The sequence below is a fragment of the Pygoscelis adeliae genome, unplaced genomic scaffold (genome assembly GCF_000699105.1).
Source record: "Pygoscelis adeliae isolate BGI_AS28 unplaced genomic scaffold, ASM69910v1 Scaffold233, whole genome shotgun sequence".
NCBI lineage: Eukaryota > Metazoa > Chordata > Aves > Sphenisciformes > Spheniscidae > Pygoscelis > Pygoscelis adeliae.
The window spans coordinates 1,327,939-1,351,813 of NW_008824421.1; the positions used below are offsets into that span (position 1 = coordinate 1,327,939).

The 23,875-nt window shown below is 41.9% G+C and overlaps 1 protein-coding gene across 1 annotated transcript in view; it reads right to left on the reverse strand.

Annotated features, from left to right (window-relative positions):
• The window catches only part of TTC7A (tetratricopeptide repeat domain 7A), a 179,482-nt gene that overhangs the window by 13,127 nt on the left and 142,480 nt on the right, over nucleotides 1–23,875 (reverse strand). Inside the window, exon 19 of the mRNA XM_009320910.1 lies at nucleotides 21,362–21,564. Coding sequence (XP_009319185.1) covers nucleotides 21,362–21,564 — 203 coding nt within the window. The remainder of the gene's footprint in view (nucleotides 1–21,361; nucleotides 21,565–23,875) is intronic.

Sequence of the window (23,875 nt, forward strand, 5' to 3'; positions counted from 1 at the left end):
GTACTTCACCATTCAGGAAAGTCCTTGCTCCTACAGAAGCACCATAGGAGCTGTCGGTTTGGCAGGTACGTGGCTCTACATGAGCTCTGTACAATGTTAAAGCAATACAGCACTGTCAAAAACCATGTCTGGGGAGGAATAGCCAATTCTCTTTTTATTAAAGGATTGACTCTAGACAGCCTGCCATCTATAAAAACCATACATGTGATTTCCTAAAGCATCTGCATACCTCCTTTGCAGGCATGGGCTCATCAGCCCGTCACTCAATTGAAGAGAACGGAAAAAATGGCTGCAACCTCTCCAGAGACAGCAGGTAAGGGGATGACTTCTAATGACTAGTAACCTGAACCAGGTTTGAATTAACCAAAAACTTCTGTAGAGTATGTCTTGTTTAGATGGCATCAGAGCTGCCTGCACTACGGACCTGTTATTTTGCCGGTTACATAGTTTGGCAGTAGTCTAATGATAGATACTGTATTTGGAGGAGGGAAAAATGCATTTTCTTGAGAACTGCCAGAGGAAAAATATTGGATCATCAGGAAAGAGGCTAAAATCAATCTCATGATTTTCAGCAAACCAGTGAAAAACCTCAACTGCCTAAATATAATGAACTGAGTAACTCCTGCAATCACACAGAAACGTACCCATCAGATACATTTCAGTGCTGCCCACAGACCTAAGCAAAAAAACAAAATTAAATCACAAACATTGTGAAGTCTTTTTAATCCATATGGAGTGAAGAGGACATTTAGAGAGCAGTACAACCCCTAGCATTGTATCCATTCCCGAGCCTAGCAAAGCCTTTTAATGAGGCTGGTCTGCCTCTGTGCTAGGAGGAACGGGCATGGGTATGTTAAATGAACCAGCCTGCGTCTCTGAGATGTGGAGGGAGGCAGCAATGTGGAAAAGACCCGCTGTGCAGCAGTACGACACGAGTCCAGCGCTCATGTGTCGGCAGCGCTGGAGACAGCAAGCGAGGGAGAGGGGCATCTTCAGTTGTTGTTGTGTCAAAGCCTCAACAAAACACAGGCTCCAGCAGCAGCCCCTGATGGCGATGATGGTTCTGTAAAACATGTTCATTGTCAGCATGATGTTTCTAATTAAACTCAATTGGTTTGAACACCTGCTGGGAGTGACTGCTCTGAACCTCATCTCCCTCTCCTACTTGAGCACAAAGAGGATGCAACTGCCTAGGCTACCACATAGCACTGTGTTCCTTTTCTGCACTGACAGTAATTGAGAAAATGGATGGCAACAGCCGTGTTTTGTGTTTGCTGCTGTTTTAGGAAGCACTTTCTTTTCTCTTCTTCCTTTTTTTTTTTCCCCAGAGCATAAAACTGATCAGGTTTTACAGCCCTTTTGCAAGAGTGGGGGATTGACAGGGTTTTGTGTAGTTTCCCGACTGTAGGGCATCATGATTGATACCAATAATAAATCCCTCAGGACTGAGGAAAGTACCTGTACAGATCCTGACTACGATCAGATCGATGGGGAAAGGATGGTATTGAAGCATGCTATGGTTAGTAGTGCAAGGCAGAACAGCCAGCTGTCACTTACAAAACGCTTTTTAGCCTGTCTTACGAGCACAGCCTGACTCGAACGTTTTAAGAAAGGGTTTTACTGATACTGTGTTATATTGTCTGAAGTATTTATGGTTTTGCCTGGAAAGGTCTAAGACAACCAAACCTCCAGAGAAAGCTGCTGAAATTGTGTGGACAGCCAGCAGGACTTCTGGTTTGTGATTGCTGTCCTAGGCTCCCTTTCTGCATCTTTAGGGAGCCAGCACTTGTCAGTGAGATGCAAGTCATGCTTCAAAAGAATACTTGAATGCATTGGCCTTGTTGTACTGTGGCGTTGCCCTGCTGTGAAATGAGAAAAACGCATTTACTGTGCCGTGGCAGCAGGTCAGCATCCCAAATGTTCTCCCCTCCAACAAGCTCGCTGGGTCAGAATAATTCTGTTTTGGATTGTACAGGACAGTCTCCCGGGTAACATGCTTCACAGCAATGCTTGGGGGGAACACGCCCTTGAATGCAAGGCAGTCAGTGAGATTTATAATTACCGTGTTTTATAACCTCGTTCATTCAGGCAGGGAAGGATACTGCTGAAGAGATCTCAAACAGGAGAAATGAGAGATTTGCAGCTACAAAAATAGTTATTGTTAATACGATTTGAAACCTGGGTGGCAGAAGGCGCTCTTTTGTCCACTGTGCTGTCCAGCGTAACACAAAAAATGCACAGACTAGTTTTAAACTCAGGCAGCAGTAGGGCATAGAACTCCAACTTCAGCTACCCTCTCCCAGAGAAGGGGATGTAAAATCCACTCTGTATTACTGAAATCTTCTGATTGCATTAAGCAAGGTCTTGGCTCAAGGCCAGGTCCCAGCTGTCCCTGTAGCGATAATGACTGCCCTCCCTTGGGGTGCTGAGCACAGGCAGAATCCAGCTGCATTTTCACACAGGCACCCATGTAAATTGCCTGAACACAGTGGTGTTAATGCTTCTGGGATGACAAACCAAACCTATAGGTGTCTCATCAACAGCAAGCTCCATGCAGAATGGGTTTTACTTTTGGAAAAGCCTGGAGGTAAAAAAAAAAATAAATCTCCTAGTACAGTTTATCTGATGCTTTATTTTTGAGTGTCCTTGACGCATAACAGCATGCTATCATCTCTAAAGATTAAAAACAATCCCTTCTTATTGCTCTGCTGGGTATTTTCAAAGAAATTCATGCATAGATGAAAACAAATAAAAACAATGCCCAATTGGTCTGCAGAGATCCTGGGCCTCTAGTTGCAGGTAGTCTGGAGACAATTTTAAACAAACATGGGCCTCTTAAATCCTTGGCTACAGCTCTGGAGAGGACATGTTGGCAAAACTTCAGTAGCTTTAATGGGGTGAGGCTGGTTGAAGATTTTCAACATCATCTCCATTTTGTGGTTTTTAGGGTGTAGCTTAACTAGGATCTAGAGCTTATCATGTGCAATACTAGATTTTCATTATTTTTTAAACTGGAGCTTCAAGTTAAATAATAACACCTTTGTTCAGGCTTGGTTTAAACAAAAATTCAGAGTAACTAGGTTGGTTTTCATGATGTTAAGGTCTGGGTTTTTTGATGAACTAAAGCATGGGTGGAGAAAGTCACCCTCCTATCATCAGTGCAGGATTAGGGCCCAAAATGACAGAATTAAATGCAGTATAAACTGAGAGAGCCTTGGGCACTGACGAAGGAGCAGTTCAGCTCACTTCAGTTAACATGTCTTTTGCTTTTACCCACTTGGCTTTATTGTTCAGAGGATCTGGCCCAGTAGGAAAATGAAATCCCTCCCCCAGCCTCCATTCTGCTTCCAGCCTTTGCTGCTGGCTAGCTCTGATGGACAGCTGCCGGAGTTTCTTCAGGAAAAATCTGTGTGACACTGCTGCACTTAGGAAAAGTCTGAAAATAGGCTTTTTTCTTTTTCTTCACTCCTGCTTAGGCACTAGCTTTGCTCAGGCTGAAAAACACTCTGTAGAGGTATACTTGAGGATCTGGTTTTTAAAGGCTGGGCAAACTCATTCACAAAATCACTTGCAAGGCAAAATAACTCCAGACAGAACTAGCATAAGATGCTCATGCCAAAGACACGGTGCGAATATTGATTTTGGGGGGGTGGTGGTAGGGAGGATAACAGGGACAACGTTGAATACAAAACCGTGCTCTGTTGCTGATAAACAGCTCCACCATGCAGTGTATCGCAATGCATAGGAAGGAAGCCACAGCAGGTCATGTTCAGATCGTACCTGCTGCACACTTTCATTCCATTTAAAAAAAACCCTCTTTTTATTTTTTCAATTAACTTTATAACTGCTATGCACTCCCCACCTGCTTTGCTGCTATTGAAGTCTGTCTGCTCTTAAGTCTGTATGCTGGGTGGGTGTTGAAATGGCCCTCAAGTTTTTGGACAGCAGTATCTAAAAAGATCCCCCCACAGCCTCCCCTCACTCTCTTTAAGGGGTTAGACCTGTTGCTTATCAAATACTTTGTCCTTGTTAACCTTGGCCATACCCTATCCTTTGTTGTGGAGGCCAGGGCTGCTGACCACAACTGCTGTTAGTTGGTTGCGTGTGGTGTAAGAGCACTAGCAGCAGCACTCAAGATGTACAATATCGCAGAAAGCCAGTTGCTTTCAAGGCCGCCTTTGCCTCTTCTCCTTTGGATGGGGATTAGTGGAAGCACAGCAGCTTTGTTTGGGATAGTTACTTTTTATCTCTTCCCTGATTTACCTCTTGAAGTGCTGATTTCCCAACAATGTGGAAGAGCTGTGGAAGCATCAGGTTCTGGTGTTGTGTGCAGTAAGTGAGGGACAGTAATGTTTTAAGCACACTTAGGCTTGTCAGAGCTGTATGTAGCAGTGCTAGCCACTTGGGGAAGTGGGTGGCATCTGCAAGAAACTGCTTCCCTAAGCCCCTTCCTTGAGAACAACAAATCCTACCTATCATCTCAAGCCTAGGTAGTGTTAAAGGCACAGTATAGGTTTTTCTTCCTTGCCCCGAGCACTAGGATATGCTGTCATAGATACCTAAAAGCCATCATAATTCCTTTTAATTTGAAAGGTTTCACCTTTCACCATCAGCTCTGTGGTATCTGAGCAAAGGAAGTCTCTTCTAAAGGGAGCTCTCTTCTAATAGGAGATGCAGAGTACCAGTCCCTCTGGTTCGTCTGAAACTGTGACAGACTCTATGACCACTGAGATTGAAGAAGTTTGCAAGTCATCTAGTTCATAGTATGCAAAAATAGCAGGGCTGCACTTCCAACAAGGCTGCTCTTCTGTCCCTATTTGATGCCAGCTTGTGAGAGTGAAACTGAGTAGTGCAAGACACTACTGCAAGATTTAATCCATTTACAGAATTTCAGATGTATGAATTTGATTTGAAAGGATTTGTGTAACATGTATGTATCATGACTTGTAATAGCTGCCTGCATTGAAACTACATTATGTGAGCACTCTTATTCCAGAGACTAGCTACGCTGATAAAATCACTTAGTACAGCTGACCAAGCTAAAAATAAATTTATAAAAAAATAGGCTGCCTTTTGGCTCAAGGATTACACATATACGCCATTTTTACTTTGTGATGCTGCTATTTTCAATGCTGCTGTTTTATATTTGCTGGTTTGGGAAAGCTGATTTCAAACAATGGGTTACTTCCAAACCATTTCCTTTGATTGTTCTTCATTCACTATTCCAAGTAAGAGATTAGTTAAAAATGGTATATGCTTCTAGTCTGTCCAATGTGCTGTGTCAGCCAGCAAGTAATATATAATAGAGAATTATATAAAAAAAGTCTTCTAACCACTGTTGACTACGGTGATATTCGAAGAAAAATAATTTAAAGCTGCAGAAATGTGAAATTAACACTTATCTCACGTACTTGCACAATCATTTATCATTAGTGAAAAGCAGTTCTGAGCTTTCAAGGTTGCTTGTTTGACCTATTTGTGGTATTCTAGGAAGAGCAGCAAGGAATCCTAAAGTGAGGGTTTCTGCTCCTGAAGCCTAGAAATCTCCAGGGCTTGTGGGTTTTATCAGTCTCTCTCTCTACATTTATTTACTTTTCTTGCTCTCAAGGCAAGACACTTTTCAGGCAAACAGGATACCAAATGGTCCACAAACCCAATGCCAAAGATACTGCAGGCACTTTTGCTCTTAATGTGCATGAAATATGTGCAGAATGTCTTACTCTCACTGAAGTCACAAGGAGAACTGGTATCTGCTTGTACCTGCAGAAGCCTGTCCTGAACTATCCTCATGTACATAATCTCAGTTCAGAAACGATTTAAAAGCTGTGGGGTCTGGCTGTATGTTAACAGGTTGATACACTCTCCTACAACATCAAGCTTTCAGCCTCACAATGCAGTACGGGATCATATATGACTTTAGAAATGCTTTACTGTGGCATTTGTTTAATTTGACCTAGCTTCGTTTATCTGTATTAGTCACTCCTGTGCTCTGCCGAGCTGCAAGTGACAGCCTCAAAGAGAAAATATCATTGCCTGCCAATCTGGCACAAAAATTACTACAACTAGAAGTTCAGAAATTCTAGAAATTTTGTTTAGTTGCAAGGGAATAATACTGCTCTCGTTAAAAACCATACAATCTTACAGAAGTGCCAGACCTGCTCGCCATTAGCTGCTTCGGGAAACACTGCCCAGGGGAATATTTGCCTAAGGATGAAGCTAACCTTTCTTCTTGTGTAAAAAAAAAAACAAAAACAAAAAAACAAAAAAAAAACCCCACAATCTCAGAGCTGCTTGAGAATTTATTTTAAATGAAATTCATAGTTCATCCTTCACTACCAGTTAGGTTTGGCCAGGTTGGTATGTTATGCGTAAATGTGCTGAACAAGTGCTATATTTCAGCCATACGCTGGTTCATGTCATGTTCAATGCAGGTGTTACGGTCTGCCACACACAGATTGGCTTGACAGGTTGTAGAGAAGAAGGGGGAGCTGTGGCTTGTAACACAAGGAGAGACAGAGACCACAAGGATAAGTTCACCACTAAATGGCAGTGGCGTTTGCCATGCTGATAAAATGGAGTAGCAGCTTTTCATGACCCCCAGGGTTAACAGCCCCAGATGCAAGAGAGCCAAAGCACAGGTAGTGGTTTCCCAGTGGCTCTCCATTTCAGTTATCCAGCACTGCCCTCACTCAGCCTCCCGCTCTACTCAAGGGACGCAGGAGATGCTCCTTCCATCTAGGGTTTCATAACCAAATTTGAGCCTGTTAAACCAGCTGACACCACATTTCTTGTAGCTCTGAGGTACTCAGACGTGTGTGTGCGCACACATACACAAGCATTTACTTCCCTGCTGTAGGCCACAGAGGATGCCAGAACCATTCCAGCAGCTTGCCTGTTTACAAACAAACACTGAAAGCACAAAATCACGAGGTCACACCAGGGTCCCTCCTACCAAAGGTGTCTTACTCCAACAGCTTTCCAATGATAGTGATTTCCCAACAGGCCTAACTATCATATTTCTCTGCTTTTTTCATGTTGCCTTGGGCAATACCATTCCTTACTGTCTACAATGCAGAAAGAAAATAGTGAACACTGTGTGGCTTTCTGTACAAAGGGCACTGTGGGTTACTGAAAAATTCAAAGTTGATACCAAAATCTCAGCGTAAGTCAGAGATGGCAGCTCTATACTTTATTTAAGCACTGACCAAACAATCTTTTACTTACTCTGAGTATAAAAGTCTTACTTGCTGTAAGTGATCATTATGTGTGATTCGCCTCTGGCCCTCAGCGACCCAGGTCTTACTTGTCACTTCAGTGCCCCAGTCTCACTGCAGCTTTAAGAGGAATCGCATTTGCTGACCAGTGACATCTTGCACCTGGGATGGAATAACCCCATGCAACTGTACAGGCTGGATGCCAGCCGGGGAGAAGCAGCTCTGCAGAAAAGGACTTAAGGATGCTGGTGGACAACAACTGAGCAGGAGTCAGCAGGGCACCCATGCAGTGCTGAAGGCTAATGGCACACTGCGCTGCATTAGGTAATGCATCACAGCAGACTGAAGTAACTCCCTTCTACTTGGCATTTGTGAGACAGGATCTGGAGTGCTGTCACCAGTTTTAGGTTCCCCAGTACCAGAAAGATGATGACAAACTGGAGGAGGGCAGGTGGAGGGCCACTGAGATGGCTGGAGAGACCATGATATTATGAAGAGTCTGATTATTCAGCCTTTCCCTCTCCAGGGTCAGGAGGTATCTGACTGCCATCTTCAGCTACCTAATGGGTAACTGGAAAACCATGGAACTAAACTTTTCTCAGAGGTGCTCAGCTGCAACAGATTAAGGCACAGCAAGGGAAATTCTGGTTGATTAGCTATTAAGAAAAAATTCTTCACAAGGAGTGGTGCAGCATCAGAACACGGGCCCAGAGAGGTGATGAAATATCCATCCTTGGAAATACTCAAAGCTCAGCTGGACACAGCCCTGAGCAACCTGCTCTATATTTGAAGCTGGCCCCGCTGTGAGCAGGAGGTGGGACCAGATGTCCTCCAGAGGAAAGGTCCTTTCTCACCTAAATTCTTCTATGATTCTAACGTGCCTCATGACATGTGCACTAAGATATTAAGTGCACTTAATATATCATTACTGGTGTCAGGTATCATCAACAATTTCATCAGCTAGAACACTGATGAGCTGACTCAAATATTGTACATCTTGTCTAAATGCAATTAAAAAGGCACATGGCAGTTTCTGTGTATCTCAATTAGCCTTGTACCATGCATGTCAACATTCAAAATTAGCTGACTTAGAGGCCTGTTTCCCACTCAATTCAGAGCTTATATTAAGCTTGCCTGGTTTGTTGTAAAACTTACTAAGGCTCACATGTAAGGCCCTCCTTCAGTCACATTAACCACAATTTGGATTTTGGGGGAATCAAAGCAAAGCTCACGTAGTACAAACCTAATGAATCAAACACCAAAAAGATTAATGTTCCTGCATAAAGCAGCAAACCTCACATAGAGCTCCACTGACCTGCCTCTTCTTCTATTGCTCTGTTCTTAGGATGTAAGAGGAGCAGCAGGCAGTGAGGTCTCTCCCACATTAGCATCTATTATTGTAATGCTAAGTGCTAGCTCCTTCACCCCCCTGATACTGCTTGGGAAGCTCTGCTACAGTTCTTATCTTTGTTTAGTCAATGCTGGCAAATAAAAGCATAAACAAATATACACTGTACAGCTGGGCACTACTGAGATGCTGCCATGTGTGTTCCAGTTGATTTTTATTTGCAGTCTCTTATGCTGGTGACAGCCTTGGAAAGCAGATACAGCCCGGTAACCAATGCAACCAGAAACCTGATGTTTTTATGAGTCTACTCTTTGTATTAAAATTAATACTGAACAGGTGAACACAAGCAATGAGAGAACTGGGCTACACATGAAAACATCAGTGCTGTAGTTTCTCTGGAACAAGACAATGTAATTTCACCTCATTTCCTGCCTTAGGCCATGCACCAGACACTCAGGTGCCTCATGTGACTAATTTAAAGAGGTATGTAATCTATACAAACATAGGCACCCACTTTAATTGCAGATATACTCCCTGTATCTTCAGGGGAAGAACAGGAGTAGACTCTTCCATGAGGCACTGCAGAGCAGGAGCCTAACAAAAGGGGCTCTGCACCAACCTTGGAGAAGTCCCCCTCTCTGGGCAACAGGTGGAGAGAGTGACCAATGCATCTATCTAAGCTGAAGGCTGAGAACTAGGCAACGTGACCTTTCACCTATGACTTAAAAGCACTTAAAATGGAATTGCCACCTCAGACTCTGAGAAGCGAAGAGGAAGTATAAAAGCCCATTGTTTTGTTTATTTCTTACAAAGCCGACGGCTATTAAGTAAAGCACGACAGAAAACTACTACCCACCCAACTTCCAAAAATACTAGTAATGAGGACCGATTTAAGCAAACATTATATTCGACAATGCCAGTGAACTGCATGACTCTAGAGAGCAACCGCAAGACAGAGATGCTCAAGCCTGTTTCTGATTAAGCAGCTCCCAGTTGGTATGCTGCGCCCAATGACTGTCTCCAGTCAGGGCCCTTCCTGATGGAGGAAAGGCTCGGCTAACTACACTGGTCATAAATCTCCCAACTGAAAGGTGATTAGCTTGAAAATCCCCTGTTGTTCTGCCAGGAAGCCATACAGAAGAGTTGCAAATCCATTAAATTACATCTTGCAGATATGTATCTAAGGAAAATACATGGCATTTGGTGATATATGGAAACTACCGCGTTACACCTTCAGAAAGCTTATATGAGCATCTCTTTGCAAATTAACATTCTTGCCATCTGATTCTCATTAGACTCACTCAACTGTTCTGTTAATCGTATATTTTTCCTCCCAGGGGATTAACATTGATTTTTTGTCTTGCACACACAGAGGAAGGTCACACTGTTTCCTACAGGGTGGATTCATTCAATAAGGAACTACGCTATTAAACCTGACTTGACGTTATCGTCAGTAGAGCTGAGCTGCCACAATGCTGCTTATTTTTAAGAGAATTTCAATGAAACTCTCCTAGGTCCAGCTACATCCATCATTCCACTCCATGATACACCCAAGCCACTTGACAACTCATTAAAAAATATATATAAGATGGAGGTCAGGGCTGTGTTCCAGGGAAGCCCTACTAATGTTCAAACTCCACATCTAATTTAAAAAAATCATAAAACTCAAAATAATTACAAAATGCTCCTGGGAACAGAAGTTCTTCAACAGAAAAAGGAGATGGGAAGGCAGGACTGCAGGTGGGCCTGCAAGACATTTTCAGCTGGACACTCTGGGTTTCAGGTCACATGTGAGGACAGTATGAATTCAGTCACTGGCGGTGTGGGCAGCGCAGCCTGCCACGCCAGAACGGGCAAGCGCTGTTTTGGGTCTGGTTAAGTCCTCCTTACAGGGACCTTTGGGGCTGCCCCCTCCCTTTCTCGTAAATTGATCCAGCTCCAGCATAAGAGGGCTCAGATTGTTCTTCCCACATCTCGTCCTGGAAGGCTGCTCCAGAACCTCTCTGCACCAATGGCTGGGAATCCCCTTCAATCTCCAGTGCCAATTTACAGCAGATAAAGCTGCATCCTTTAGTTGATTCAGCTTTTCTCTTCCCACAGCGTTCACTATTTGTTTCCACATGTACCTGCAGAGAGCAAATGTATCCCTTCCCAGTCTTTGTTTTGCTACCCTGACAAGTCAAGCTCTCTCTTGCCCATCCCTGACCATCATAGGTGGTTTGGGGTTTTTTCCCTGCTTTTTTTCCAGCCAGGGCTTCTCTCTTGAGCACTTTTGCAAAAACATAGGCAAAAGTCACATTAGCAATATTAAACAGCAGCTCATTGATAGACTGGAGCTTTATAGAAGCATGGGGAAGGACAAGAGGAAAGGAGCAAGAGTAGTTTTTTCAACACGTAAAAAATGCACAAGTTTAGATGTCACAAAGAACAAACAGGAAACCTGCATTAAGTTCCTGCCTCAGGAGTCGAATTTTCCAAAGTGCTGAGGAGTTCTTCCCTATTTCTTGGTCCTGGATTGTTTGTTCTGTTGCTTTCAGACACTCCTCCAACACCACTGGAACAAGCTTCTGACCTAAGTGCACTTTCAGATTCTTTGTAGTGAATTTTACCTTTCTTGGATAAAATAGCAAATAAATAGCATCGAAAGAGCCTTCTGGGGCAAATCAAGGTTGGGCTCATCTGCAGAAATCTGCAAGGCAGAGGGGCGGAGAAGGAAGAAACAACCTGTTGAACAGCTAATGGAAGAGAAAAGAAGTGATTTTAACTGTGTCTGAGTGGTCAATGCTTTTACCTTGGTATTTTAAAGTAAGCAGCAGTCTGTGCTTTTTGCTGTTTCTTCTATGTCCCTTCCAATTCTTTCCCCCTTCCCTCCTCTCTTACACTCCTATATATGACCATTTGCCTGTTCTCCAAATGGACTGGAGAAATGCAGTGCACTGAACAGAAAAAAAATTGTGAGAAAAATTGTTAACACCATAGAGGGGTTTCCCCACATTGAGAGAAAACTTATGGGGTGGGCTAAACTGTTTAAGTGTTTTGTACTATCAGAGTAGTCAAAAAATATCCTGTTGGAGACTAGGACTGTGTTTTCCAGTGTTTTCCTGTACACTCCATATTAGGTAGACCTAAGAGAGTCCCAGAGTCTGTAGCCCTCCAAGCTGCATCACAGAAGACGTCACTGGTCTTCCTTTGGGTTTCTAGAATCTCCTGTTGACTGTCACTATTACTTACTTAATTAAGGGGGGGGGGGGGGGAGGGACTTTGTTCAAGGTTGCTCCATTTTTGGAAAGGCTTGTAATGACTATCTACTCAAATGCTTTTTCTACCTTTAAAAATCCGAACCCCTTCTTCTCACCAGGGGAAGCTGCAGAACTGTACTGGTACAAAGATGTTCTGCTTGCACTGAATTTGCAGAGCAGAAGGATACACTCACTGTCAGAGAAAGGAAGCACCCTCCCCCACTGCAAAAAGCTATTTTTTGCAGGTGTTGTCATATCTTATCCCCAGGAAGAGGAGAGGGCTGTGCTAGAAAGTCCTCAGATTCACATTTGCTTCTGTTTACTCTGTCCTTCACAGCACCGCTGTAACAATTTATCAATACAATGGAGGGCAAGGCACAACACACAGGGAAGGCAGACTCCTCTAATGAAAACAAATCCTTGGGAGAGAAAGAAATAGTTCGCAGATCTGCCTCCTAAATCCCACTCCCACTGCAATAATGTTTTCATTGCTACTTACATTTAGGGACATAAGGGTACTCAGAGCTGTAAAGCACATCATTTGTGCTAAACAGTCGCAGTACTTTGCCCAAAATAATTTGTCGTCCAAAAGCCCAAATGAATAAAGCACCATAGGAATCAAGACATATAATTAGAATAAATAAGATTTTGCGCTTACAGAGCGCCTGTCATATGAAAATATGCACAGATATTAGTTAAGCTCCACAAACCCCAGATGAAGTAGATTAGTAGCTTCATCCCTGTTTTACAGGGGTTTAGAGTAAAGTGTGACACAATCACAGCTGAAAGTGCAGCAGAGCTGGCGGTGCCAGGGATGGCGAGAGCCAGGGCTCCACCTCCTCTCCAGCCCTCTCCAGCGAATTGCCTTCAATGGAAAACCACCGAGTTGCAGTTCTTTGCTCTCTGGAAGAGGAAGGACCCACCCTGTTGCACAACAGTAGCAAAGCCCCAGCCTGAAGTGTTTTGATAAATACCATGAAAGGGTGCTTAGTTTGGGAAGAGAAACCAGGAGCTCGCTCGCTCTCATACATCTGCTTTGGGTGCTCTGTCTCCCTCTTTCCGAAACGCCAAGAGATCGCCTCTGCGTCAGCACCCCCCACAAACAGTCCTATTAACGTGGCTCGTCGCTTCTCAGGTTTGGAGGATGTGGCATATGTAGTATCTTAAGTACTTGAATCTGCAATGTCTGGTTTTATTCTTCCCTTTCCATGCATTTTACTATATTATAACTCAGAAGCCACACCAACCTAGGATCACACAGACACAATGTAATGAAAAACTATAGTCAATACATACATCAAAACCTTAAAATAACCCTCTCTTGAAGCAGGTTTTACGTACAGAAATTCTGGATAATAAATACAAATAAACAAATACATCTGATACCATAAAAAATTTTTAAAGTAATAAACTCAGTGTATATATGTATTTAAGAAAAAAACCTTTTAAAAATAGTGTTACTAGCAAAGCTTCAATTGTATGTCAAAGAACAGTTAGAAATTCATTTTGCTGTCATTATCTACTGAAATTCAAGTTCTTATGACAGCAATTTCTTAAAGATTTCCTTTAAGTACTTAAGTAGTAGCTATGATAATGAAAAATACTCTCAGTATCACAAAAGCAGTACAACTGTCCACTTCATCAAAATTACCCAGTCCCTAACTCTGCTTATCACCTTTGCCAAAACAAGAACGGGGAGCATCAAATGCAGTTAAGAAGAAATATCTCCAGAACAGATAAAAACAGGTCGCTCACTGTGTCTCTAGATACAATTATTCACCTAATTACACTTAGGACAAATGCACAGTTTTCCTAACTACAGGGGGATGCATTTGAATTGTGATGTTCAATTCTCTGTACACAAATATAAAAAACTGAGCAAGAAACGTCACTAGAAAATGGAAACACACCACAGCATACTTATCTACAAAATAGCAAACAAATTGGATAAACTACAGACAGAAAGCAGCTCCTTAGATAATAAATAACTATTAATGTGAAAACCATGCTCTTTTGTTCCCACATTTAAGCACAGAAATCATTCTAACTTCAGCTTTCAAGGTAAAAATGCTTTTAATTAGGGTCCTAGCTACCTTACAAGACATACAGACCTTGGTATGATGGAGCTATGATAATTTACCCATGCTGAGAATCTGCCCCGTGATTTATATGATTACTTCATGGCAGCATGAAACAAATCCCCAAGGAAGTAACGTATGTCATCCTTAAAAATATTAAGCAATCAAGCCATGTTTTTATTATGTGAATGGATGCCTTTGAAAACAAGGATGCATGCACCATACTGTGAGGTAAAATGAAATAAATGAACAGAAATAATTCATTTCCATGTTCTAATCAGTGGAAACTGTAGTCTTCAAATTATCCTGATGCTACCAAATGCGAGTCTGGAGACAATAGGTTGACTCTTCTACTAAAATGAACATGAAATTGCATCCTAAGTACACAATGAAGGCCAAATTAAACAGTCCAAGACCCTTTGCAAAGGCTCTTTTTATTCAGCCCTTGCATCCAACTGAACAATTAAAAGCAGAAGATTTAAACAAAGCATCATACAGTTTTTAAACGCTCAAATTTGATCAAAAGCAATGTACTTAGCTTAGGCAAAAGGAACATAATCTATACAAAAACCTGTTCTCAATCAAGCTTTTCAGCTTCTAGCATTACCAGCAGAAAGAAATTTGTGTTCCACCAGCTAAAAGGATGTCTCTGGCAAGCAGAAAGAAGAATATTTATCAAAGACTAGCACTGCATGCTTGCTGGCTGTGTTGTATTCACAGACTGGGACACTGACATCTCTGCAAGGACCTGAGACAACACCGTTACACTGCCCACTGCTATTATAAATCACCATGCATTCATTAGAGCTGCTGACCATTCAGAAAAAAACCTAGCCCCTACAGGCACGAGGAGATGGAAACAGCTGTGATAACGAGATCAGGTTAATACAGAACATTTGAAATAGAACATTGTATTTGTATGAAAATGTATATAGGTAATAATTAATGTGAGTAGAAGAACACGGGACAGCGAGGTTTTTTTAACACTGAGTCTACAACACTACCTTTGAAGCTAAGCTAATTTTTTTATAAGTGCATTATTTGCTCTAGCCTTCTCATCTTAAAAAGAACTGTAAGACGTTCAGAGAGGGGCAACGGCAATAATGAAAGGAATGGGACTGGTTCGGTGATAGATATCTATAAAATCAGTAATGGGTGGGGGGGATGAATAAGAATCAGTGGTGTGTTACGTCTTCCAAAATAAGAACAAGGTGCATCAGTGTGGCTAGGAAGAGCTGTATCAAGAACATAGAAAATTTGGCAGTTCTTTGTACAGCAGAAAGCAGACCTGCGGGTCTCCTTGCCGAAGGGTACTGTGAATGCTAAAGCTAACACAGGCTCAAGGCAAGTTCACGACGGAGAAATCCACTGTGAATTACTAAGCAAGTAAAATCTACATCTACTTCAGGATGTCCCTGAGCTACGTAATAACGTTACCATATATGCCTGCCCTGCTCTCATTCTTTCCTAGGCACTTCCTCATGTTGCTGTTGGAGAGAACGACTAGTCAGTTGAACCTCCAGTATGACTCAGTACAGTCATGCCAATGTTACGTTTAGTATCTACTTGCAGAAAAAAATCCTGGTATTAGCTTCAGATTCACTTTGGGGGGGGATGACTGGATGGAAAGCAGCTTTGCAGAAAAGGACCTGGTGGAGAACAAGCTGGCCGTGAGCCAGCAATGTGCCCTTGCAGCAAATGCAGCTAACGGTATCCTGGGCTGCATTAGGAGGAGTGTTGCCAGAAGGTCGACGGAGGTGATCCTTCCCCTCTACTCAGCACTGGTGAGGCCACACCTGGAGTAATGTGTCCAGTTCTGAGCTCCCCAGTACAAGGACATACAAGGACATGGACATACTGGAGAGAGTCCAGCAAAGGGCCACTGAGATCATTAAGAGACGAGCATCTGTCATACAAGGAGAAGCTGAGAGAGCTGGGACTGTTCAGCCTGTAGAAGAGAAGTCTCAGGTGGGACCTTATCAATATGGTTAAATATCTGACGGTACGGTGTAAAGAACATGGAGTCAGACTCTTCTCAGTGGTAGCCAGTGACTGGATGGGCACAAACTGAAACACAAGAAATTCCATTTAAACGTGAGAAAAATCTTTGTTTATTGTAAGGGTGATCAAACACTGGAACAGGTTGCCCAGAGAGGTTATGGAGTCTCCATCCTTGGAGATAATCAAAACCCAGCTGGACACGGTCCTGGGTACCCTGCTCTAGCTGAACCTGCTTGAGCAGGCGGTTGGACTACATGATCTCCCAAGATCCCTTCCAACCTCAACCATTTCATGATTCTGCTACGTGGCTGATACCTCCCAGACTTCTCTTACCACAGAACTTCTCCAAAAAATAACCAGGCCTTCCTGGGGAAAGGCCAAAATCTACACTAATCTCAGAAAACACGGGTCACAAAACAGCCTACAGTCAATTTGTTGGCCCAGCTTAGGTGACTTAAACTCAGGTGAGTGGGAAGCTTGTTTTTCCGACTTCAGTTGGAGGGTACTATATGACCGTAAAGCCCTTCTGCATGGCTGCCGATCTTATATTTTGTGGTGCAGATGACAATCTCTCTAAGAAAAAGCAAAACTCTCATGATTAGCACAACCGATGTTAACTGTATATTCTATTTGACTTGATTATGGAACAAATCAAATCAAATCCATTTTCACTAGATTATGTTTTCCACCCATTTATATGGTCATGACAGAACACAGAAATATATTACGAAGACTGTTTTCCATTTTAACCTTCACAAAAACTCACCAAACAAAACCCAATATATATTTCACTTTGTTTTGCTATCAAGCATACGGATGAGGCAGTGCAGACAGCTATGTGGCATTCTGATAACGACCTTATCATCCTTGCTCCAGCCTCCAAGAGAAGTGAGGAATCATTACAATCTTCCACTGCAATCAATAGGACTCAAGTATGAGTCAAGCGAACTTTTTTTTCCTTGTTTTGATGGTATTTTTTTGTTATTTTCATTACATCTGGCACAGCGACGCAGATGAGGGTGCCCATCTCCTTCCCTTTTAAAGACACGATTCTCTTTCTTCGTCCCTGAACTAAAACATGTTGAGAATTGCTCTAACTCAAGAAAGTGCTATGTGAGATGCATGCTGGGCAGGAGTCTCCTGAATAGCTCAGTATGTTCTTAGTTTATCTTGCAGTGTTACATATGGAGCTTTAGGACTCAAATCCAACATGCTGGCATTGATTTTCTCCTCCTCTGAATCAAAAGGGAGAACGGTACTGAATGCACTGTGGCTGGGAACTAGCAAGTTTCAATGTCTTTCTCTAGTGACATACAGGTAGGTGGATTTGTATACCGCTTTACAAGGAAGTGTCATCTGCCCCGGCTTATGTTGTATTTTCTGACTTGGTTGGGCACATGTCAGTTTTGTTATCACCGTCCCAAAGCTGTGTATATCATGATGTTACATAACCAAGTTTGGTACATACTGAAAGAAGTAAGCCGTAGTTACTTGGTTTAGAAATGTGCTGTCAGAGATTAGCATGTGGCATGGCTGACTAGTCACAGCGTAAGCCAAGGGGACAGGGGCTAAGCTCTTGCTTCTGGATGAGTGAAGATACCTACTTGGTGGAAACTCCACCAGTCCCCCTGGGAGGGAGAAATGCTCTATGATCTTTGCAAGCAGGCCCCAGAAGGAGCCTGTGAAAGGGAAGAAGAAGAAAAGCACAGGGCTGTTATAGTCATGGGAGGGAAGACACAAACATGTGAGACAGAACGAGGAGAAATGTGGGAAAAAAAACCCCTAGCAAGTCATATTTCCTAAAGAGAGCTGTAGTCTTACAGTATGAACAGTTTCTAAGGGCCAAGCCAAGCTAATTGTTTCTGACAGCAAACAGTTGTTCAACCAAAGGAGTAGCTCCACTCCTCACCAGGAGTACTTTCGTACATAAGTACGCTCCAAATAGCCCCAAAACCTGAATCTATGTGTTTTTTCCAAATGAAAACAGAACCCCTCAACAAATGTGCTTCCTTAGATTAGGTATTAGCCAGTAGTGTTTACTTTGTGAAGGCCATTGGTGGATTCTTAATACAGGCTTAAGGATCCTGTGGCATCACTTACAAACTGCAAGTGCTAGCAAGAAGCAGCGCAACTATGTGGTATTTTCAATGTGCCTGTGCGTTCCTAACCACAGTATCGGACACCAATTGCCAACAGCCCCTGTGATGAAGCAGAGCGTGCTACCCACCTCATCAGATGCAGTCAGCACTGCAGTCCTGCTGTACGGTGCCACTCTTCCATGCAGCAGCGTGCTTTATATGGAAAGCACACTGATTTGGCAGCTATTGCAAACATCCTACAGTCACATTAAAACACAGCCATTTTCAGCTACGCAGAGAAAGAGCTTGTGTTTATCATGGTGGTGACTCTACCCTGTGTGAAAGTGAAGTTATTGACACCCGATGGACTCATTCATTGCTAGATCTGTACCCTTCATTTGAAGCCAGCAACGCTCTTCAGGTTGGAATTTTCCAAATATAGCTTTGACAACCCAGTTCTAAGAGCCCAGGGGAAGAGACATGACTACTTTGCTAATTGATGCTGATACACCAGGGAGAATCGGCACTGTCTACAGCAGAGTTTTCCCTTAAAGTGGACTAGGTCAGTTGGATGGCAATTGCAGTAAGTCAAACAGTAGTTCTTGTAACCAGACCCTAAAAATTACATATCCACAACAGTATTACTACAGTGGGAAAACTATGTACTCAAATGTTCGGGGAGACCAGCACTGAAACAGCACGTGTGAATTTAATTTCAGCTGCCTGTGTGTGTGTCTTGCATAGCTTCAAGCCACTTGGAACTAGCTGGTAAACTAGTTTGGCCTCTTAGAGAATCCAAGACGTACATTTCCCTCTGGTAGGGGACTGAACATACTGCATTCAAGAACTTGTATTTTTAATAACAGTACAGCTAGTACTTGGCTAATACATACATTTCAGAAAGGCATCCAGTCTTCCTCTGATGGCCTTGAGGAGATGCAGAATTTACTGCTTGTTACATTATATCCTCAATTGCATAAACCCAGTCTTAAGTTCTCCATGGGGACACCGTCTCATTCAGTACACAGGACAAAATCACTTAGCTAGCAACCATTCAATATTTAATTTTTGCCCTTTTTATTTGATGCATAGCCCTAAAAGCCTTGTTTACTGCACATTATTCCAGCTCTGTTCTGAAGGCAGAATGATTAATTTCTTTACAGGCTTTTCTATAGTGCTCATCAGATGCTTCTAATTTGTTATGTGCAATTTCCTAGGTTTTGGAAAAGCATACAAAGGAATGCCATTATGTGGCATCCTATAACTACTGCCATGATTCATATCAGCAGGGATAGACCAGACCTTTGCTATCTTAGCCAACAGGTGTAAACCACAGGCTGCCAGCATGGCCAAGCTAAAGGAGATGAGGTACCTGCTTAAGCAAGTGATTGTCACTGATATTTGCTGGCACCAGGATGGGAAGATTCAGACTTTTAAGGAGACTGAAGGCTATGGAGTGGAAGTACTCTTACAGGTTCGTGCTCCTTTGTCTCTCTCATAAGACCGACCCCTTTAATTCATCCTTTCCAGCATGCGCACCCCTCAACCCGTGTGTCTCGGCCTGGTTCCTTAACTCAGTCTCATTCTTCTTATCTATCCAGTCTTATCCAGTGTTACCTATCTTATCTTATTTTCTATCTATCCTTATTCCTCTCACACTGTTAATGAGTTAATTTTTCCTCTTCCCTACTTGCTTATGGACTGAGTCTTTGCCCCAAAATTCCCCATCTCTCTGTCTTTTTCACCTCTCCTAAATTTTACTTCCATCCCTTGACTAAGAGATGATGGAGCTTACTGGGGTTTGAGGGGAATGAGCATTCACAGGCTCCTTAGAGGTTTCAGAAATACATATCTACTAAGCACGTATAAAATGTGTTTCTTAAAGGTTATAACTTGCATAACCTAGGAAGGATTTTCTTAGGGATGGTAAAAAGCACATTAATATATTACACAGACTACCCATTCCTGACAAAACCTGGAGACAATAAAGCACAGTAAAGAAGATGTCACAGAAGCCTTTAAGGTCTCTTCTTTAGCCTCATTTTCAGAAACATTTAAGCCATGTTGGGTGACATTTTCCAAAGTAAATTGGGCCAGAGCAGATGTGCATCTCAGAAATTTTTATTCCAAATGACTATAGTTTCAGAAAATTGCAAGCAACTGAAATGGGAAGACACAGTATGTGGTTCTGCCCACAAAATAAGACAAAAATGAAAGCTATTAGTATCATGTTGGCATCTAACTTGATGGCTGCTCTGGTATCAGTGACTTGTCTGAAATCATGACACTGACTGAGCAAAGAACGTCATTCTATCTTGCCAGGTTTTTACCTACTGATTTTGTAAAGGTTGGATAACAGCAACAACGTAATATTGTTGCCCCATATAAGCCTGATATGTGTATAGCTGTTTTGTAACCTCCTGACATATGTACCAGCTATTCATCTGCTGGTTTTGCACTGAACATTCATTATTACCAAAAATCTCATCTCTTGTCTGTACTATTTTCTCTCAATTATAACTTCACTTTACGGCTGTCCTCTTGTGCACTGATACCCCTTCAGTTTTGGAGTTGCCTGCAAACCTCATCAGGACCAAATTTATGCCAGGAAATACAAATCTGCTAGCAAAGACACACATTAACACACATCTTGACACATTAAATTAGTCAAGAAAGACTTCTAAAATCCCAGAGAGACCTAGTAAGGCTACAGTTAACAAGACACATCATTGATGAAATATGATTAACTGTTCTGATTTCATAAGAGAAGTGGGTTTTGGTCTTCTGCAAAGTTCCCTGTATTATTATTATTAAGCTCTAGGCCCTGTCTCTGTAAATAAGTTTGTTTTGGGGACGGTACAACAGAAAAAATACTTGCTGGATAGGAGTGTTACCAAAAAAACCCACAACTGTGGAGTCACTGCCCCTACACAAGGTTGGAGCTAAGCCACAGCTTAAGACAATAAGATTAATTTTATTGTAAACTCACAGTTTATCTTGATTTGAGTAGACACAAGACTCTAGCCCAAGGTTTACAAACCCGTATATATCTATATTCTATAGTTATTTAGTTCAGATCTTTCAAACATCAGTGTACTGCTTATTTAAAATGCATAACAGTTAGTAGGAAAAGCAGCAAAGACAAAGCAGTGAATTGACTTCCAAAACTATCAGCCTTTGTCAATTAAAATATTTACTTTTGACACAAGTCCTAATTAGTTAAAAACATTCAATCCAGTCTTAAAATAGAGGTTCAAGCTACCCAATTTATTCTTGGAACAGTCACTTGCTCTCAGGATTAGGAAGACAATGGCATCCAGAGCAAGCATGAGCCCTCTCCCCTCTTATTACAGTTAATCAGGAACATAAATACTATAATGGAGCTGAGCCCCTGCAAACTCACCAGGCTGTGCATAATTTCCACTCCAGCTGGATTCACTGTGAGCGCTTCATCATACAATTGCCTAGCCTCCTCCAAATTGCCTTTCATCTCTGCAAGCCTCCCACGCATGTACAGTACAGCATGAGATGTGGGGAAAAGACTAGCTGCCTCCTGGATACAAAAGCCTGCTTCTTTGAGATGTTGTTGTTCCATGAAGAGTTCAGCTAAAACAAAACAAAACAAAACAAAAAAACCACAAAAAACACCCTACCATTAGTTGAAATAAGTCAGAGACCTTTCTTCACATTAATTACATATCATCTCCCTTAAGCATATTAAAACATGAGGCCATGATCCTGCACAGTGCTCACTACTATGGTTAGTGCTTACTGTCACAAGTGGACTCACTGAATGGATCTTTTTTTAATGCTAAGGGCTCTATACAGATGTTTATGGACATCTTTAGGTGTTGTCCTGACAGAGGACGGCCTTCATTTACATTCCTCAATCAGGAATGTAAACAGTGCTGAACTGAGCCCTAAGGAAGCAGGGCTGGTAGCCACCTGGAGCCATCATATGTATTTCCAAATAATCTGGGGGAAAAAAGAACAGAATAAGCCATCACTGTCTACTGAGAACTTTAAACATGTCAGAGTAATAGGATACATCTGACTGAGCTGGACATTAGATAACTTATTTAAAAGAGTATTTGCACATTTTAAAAGATGATTAAAAGGGTTTCTCTCTGCTTATTTGTCTAGTTTATGAGATAGCTGTCTCTTAACTTTTCAGAGACTATTAAAGTCAAAAGGCTTTTATCATAGTGACTTATTTATATTTTGTATTCACACATTTAAATCCTCATACATACTCTACAGAGAAACAAAAGACAGCTCTTGGAAGAGACTGCTCAGTCATTTACTTTCTTCAACTATCAGCAACTATCTTAGTGGTTTTCTTAAAAAAAAAAGTAACAGGCATACTAATGTACTTGACTGTCTATTTGTTAATCAAATAATTTTTCATGTCAAACATAAATTTCGTAACACATCTCATGGTTAAACTTTAACATTTCTCAGGATTTGGACTAGATCATCGCTGGACTAGATGATCATTGTAGGTCCCTTCCAGCTGAAATAGTCTATTCTAATTCTAGATTTATTATGCATTAAAGCCTGCAAAAGGCTTCAAAAGTGATACTCAATTTTCACTGCCACACGTAACTGAAAAGGGAAACTGTGTTTTATATAGATATATGTACGTATGCATGCATGTATGTATGTATGTATGCACGTATGAATATAAAATAATTCTCTTTTCATACAGCAGCCATTGCTTTTTGGTCCATATCCTGTTTTGTGTTCTACATGTCATCACTGCAAAAGCTCAAAGTTTTTTTTTTTTTTTTTTAAACTGATGTGGTAACACAGTAAGTATTGAGAGTTCAAGAGTCCAATTCGAAATTACTAATTCAGGCTCCAGATTTAGATAAATAATTCTGAAATTATACACAGCCTTAAGTGCCCTGACTTTTAAAGGTAGTGAATATTCTCAGAAAGTCTCTGTGAGGGGGGAAACTAGCCTGAAAATTCCTCTAGAATAGCTTTGAAACTCTGCCAGTTTCAAAATGCTGGGAGACCCAGATGACTGTGGGGACATGGCATGCTGACATGGAGCTTGCTGGGTAGAGGTGAGCAGGAGAGCATCTCAAAGGCAGTCCTGCCTGACCATAGAAAGGCTCCTCCTTGGCCTATCTGACATGAGACTGGGACCACAAATAGCATTTCTATTGGCACACTGAAAACAATCGTGTACTGAAATGACAGCATGGCTGAACACCCTTCCACTTCCGAAGTGGTCCTTCTAGAAGAAGGGTGAGACATCGTTGAGAAAATGCTCGAATATTTCTTAGCCATCCCTAGGTTGTGCTACAGATAAATGTCATTCTCCAAGGCTGTCAACATGAGCAAAACATTAGTTCCTTGGTAAGAGCTATACTTTTAAAGAGTGACTCATATACATTTCTCTCTGGTTAATCATTATAAAATCTCAGCATGCATCCATCCCTTCCCTTGGCTCCAAGAGGCTGCAACTATCTCCAATAACAGAAAGCAAAGCCATGTAACCTTGTCAAGCTGAGTATGCGTGCAGCCTTATTCAAAAGTTTGTGGGAGGACAGTATTTTACTTGCACTTCCCAAGGAACAGAGCATTTTCCTGCCAAGTGCTGCATAACAGCTGATGCCGTGCATGTGGCAATAATGAGGATGGGGATGTGCAAAGTGACGATTCACAGCCTGAAGATAAACACTTCATTTGCAAAGTTAGCAGCACAAAAGAAGGGGTGAAATCTTGGCACTGTTTGAAGTCAGCAGAAATTCTGGATACCGCCACATTAAAAGCTCAATTAGTAACTAACAGTATAACGTGACTTGTTTCATTTCAGAAAAGAATTGGGAGCAAGGGGGTTTAGATGTGAAATCACGCACAGCCGGTGTTTCAATGCATACAAAATGGAGAGTACTTAGTCTTTCTT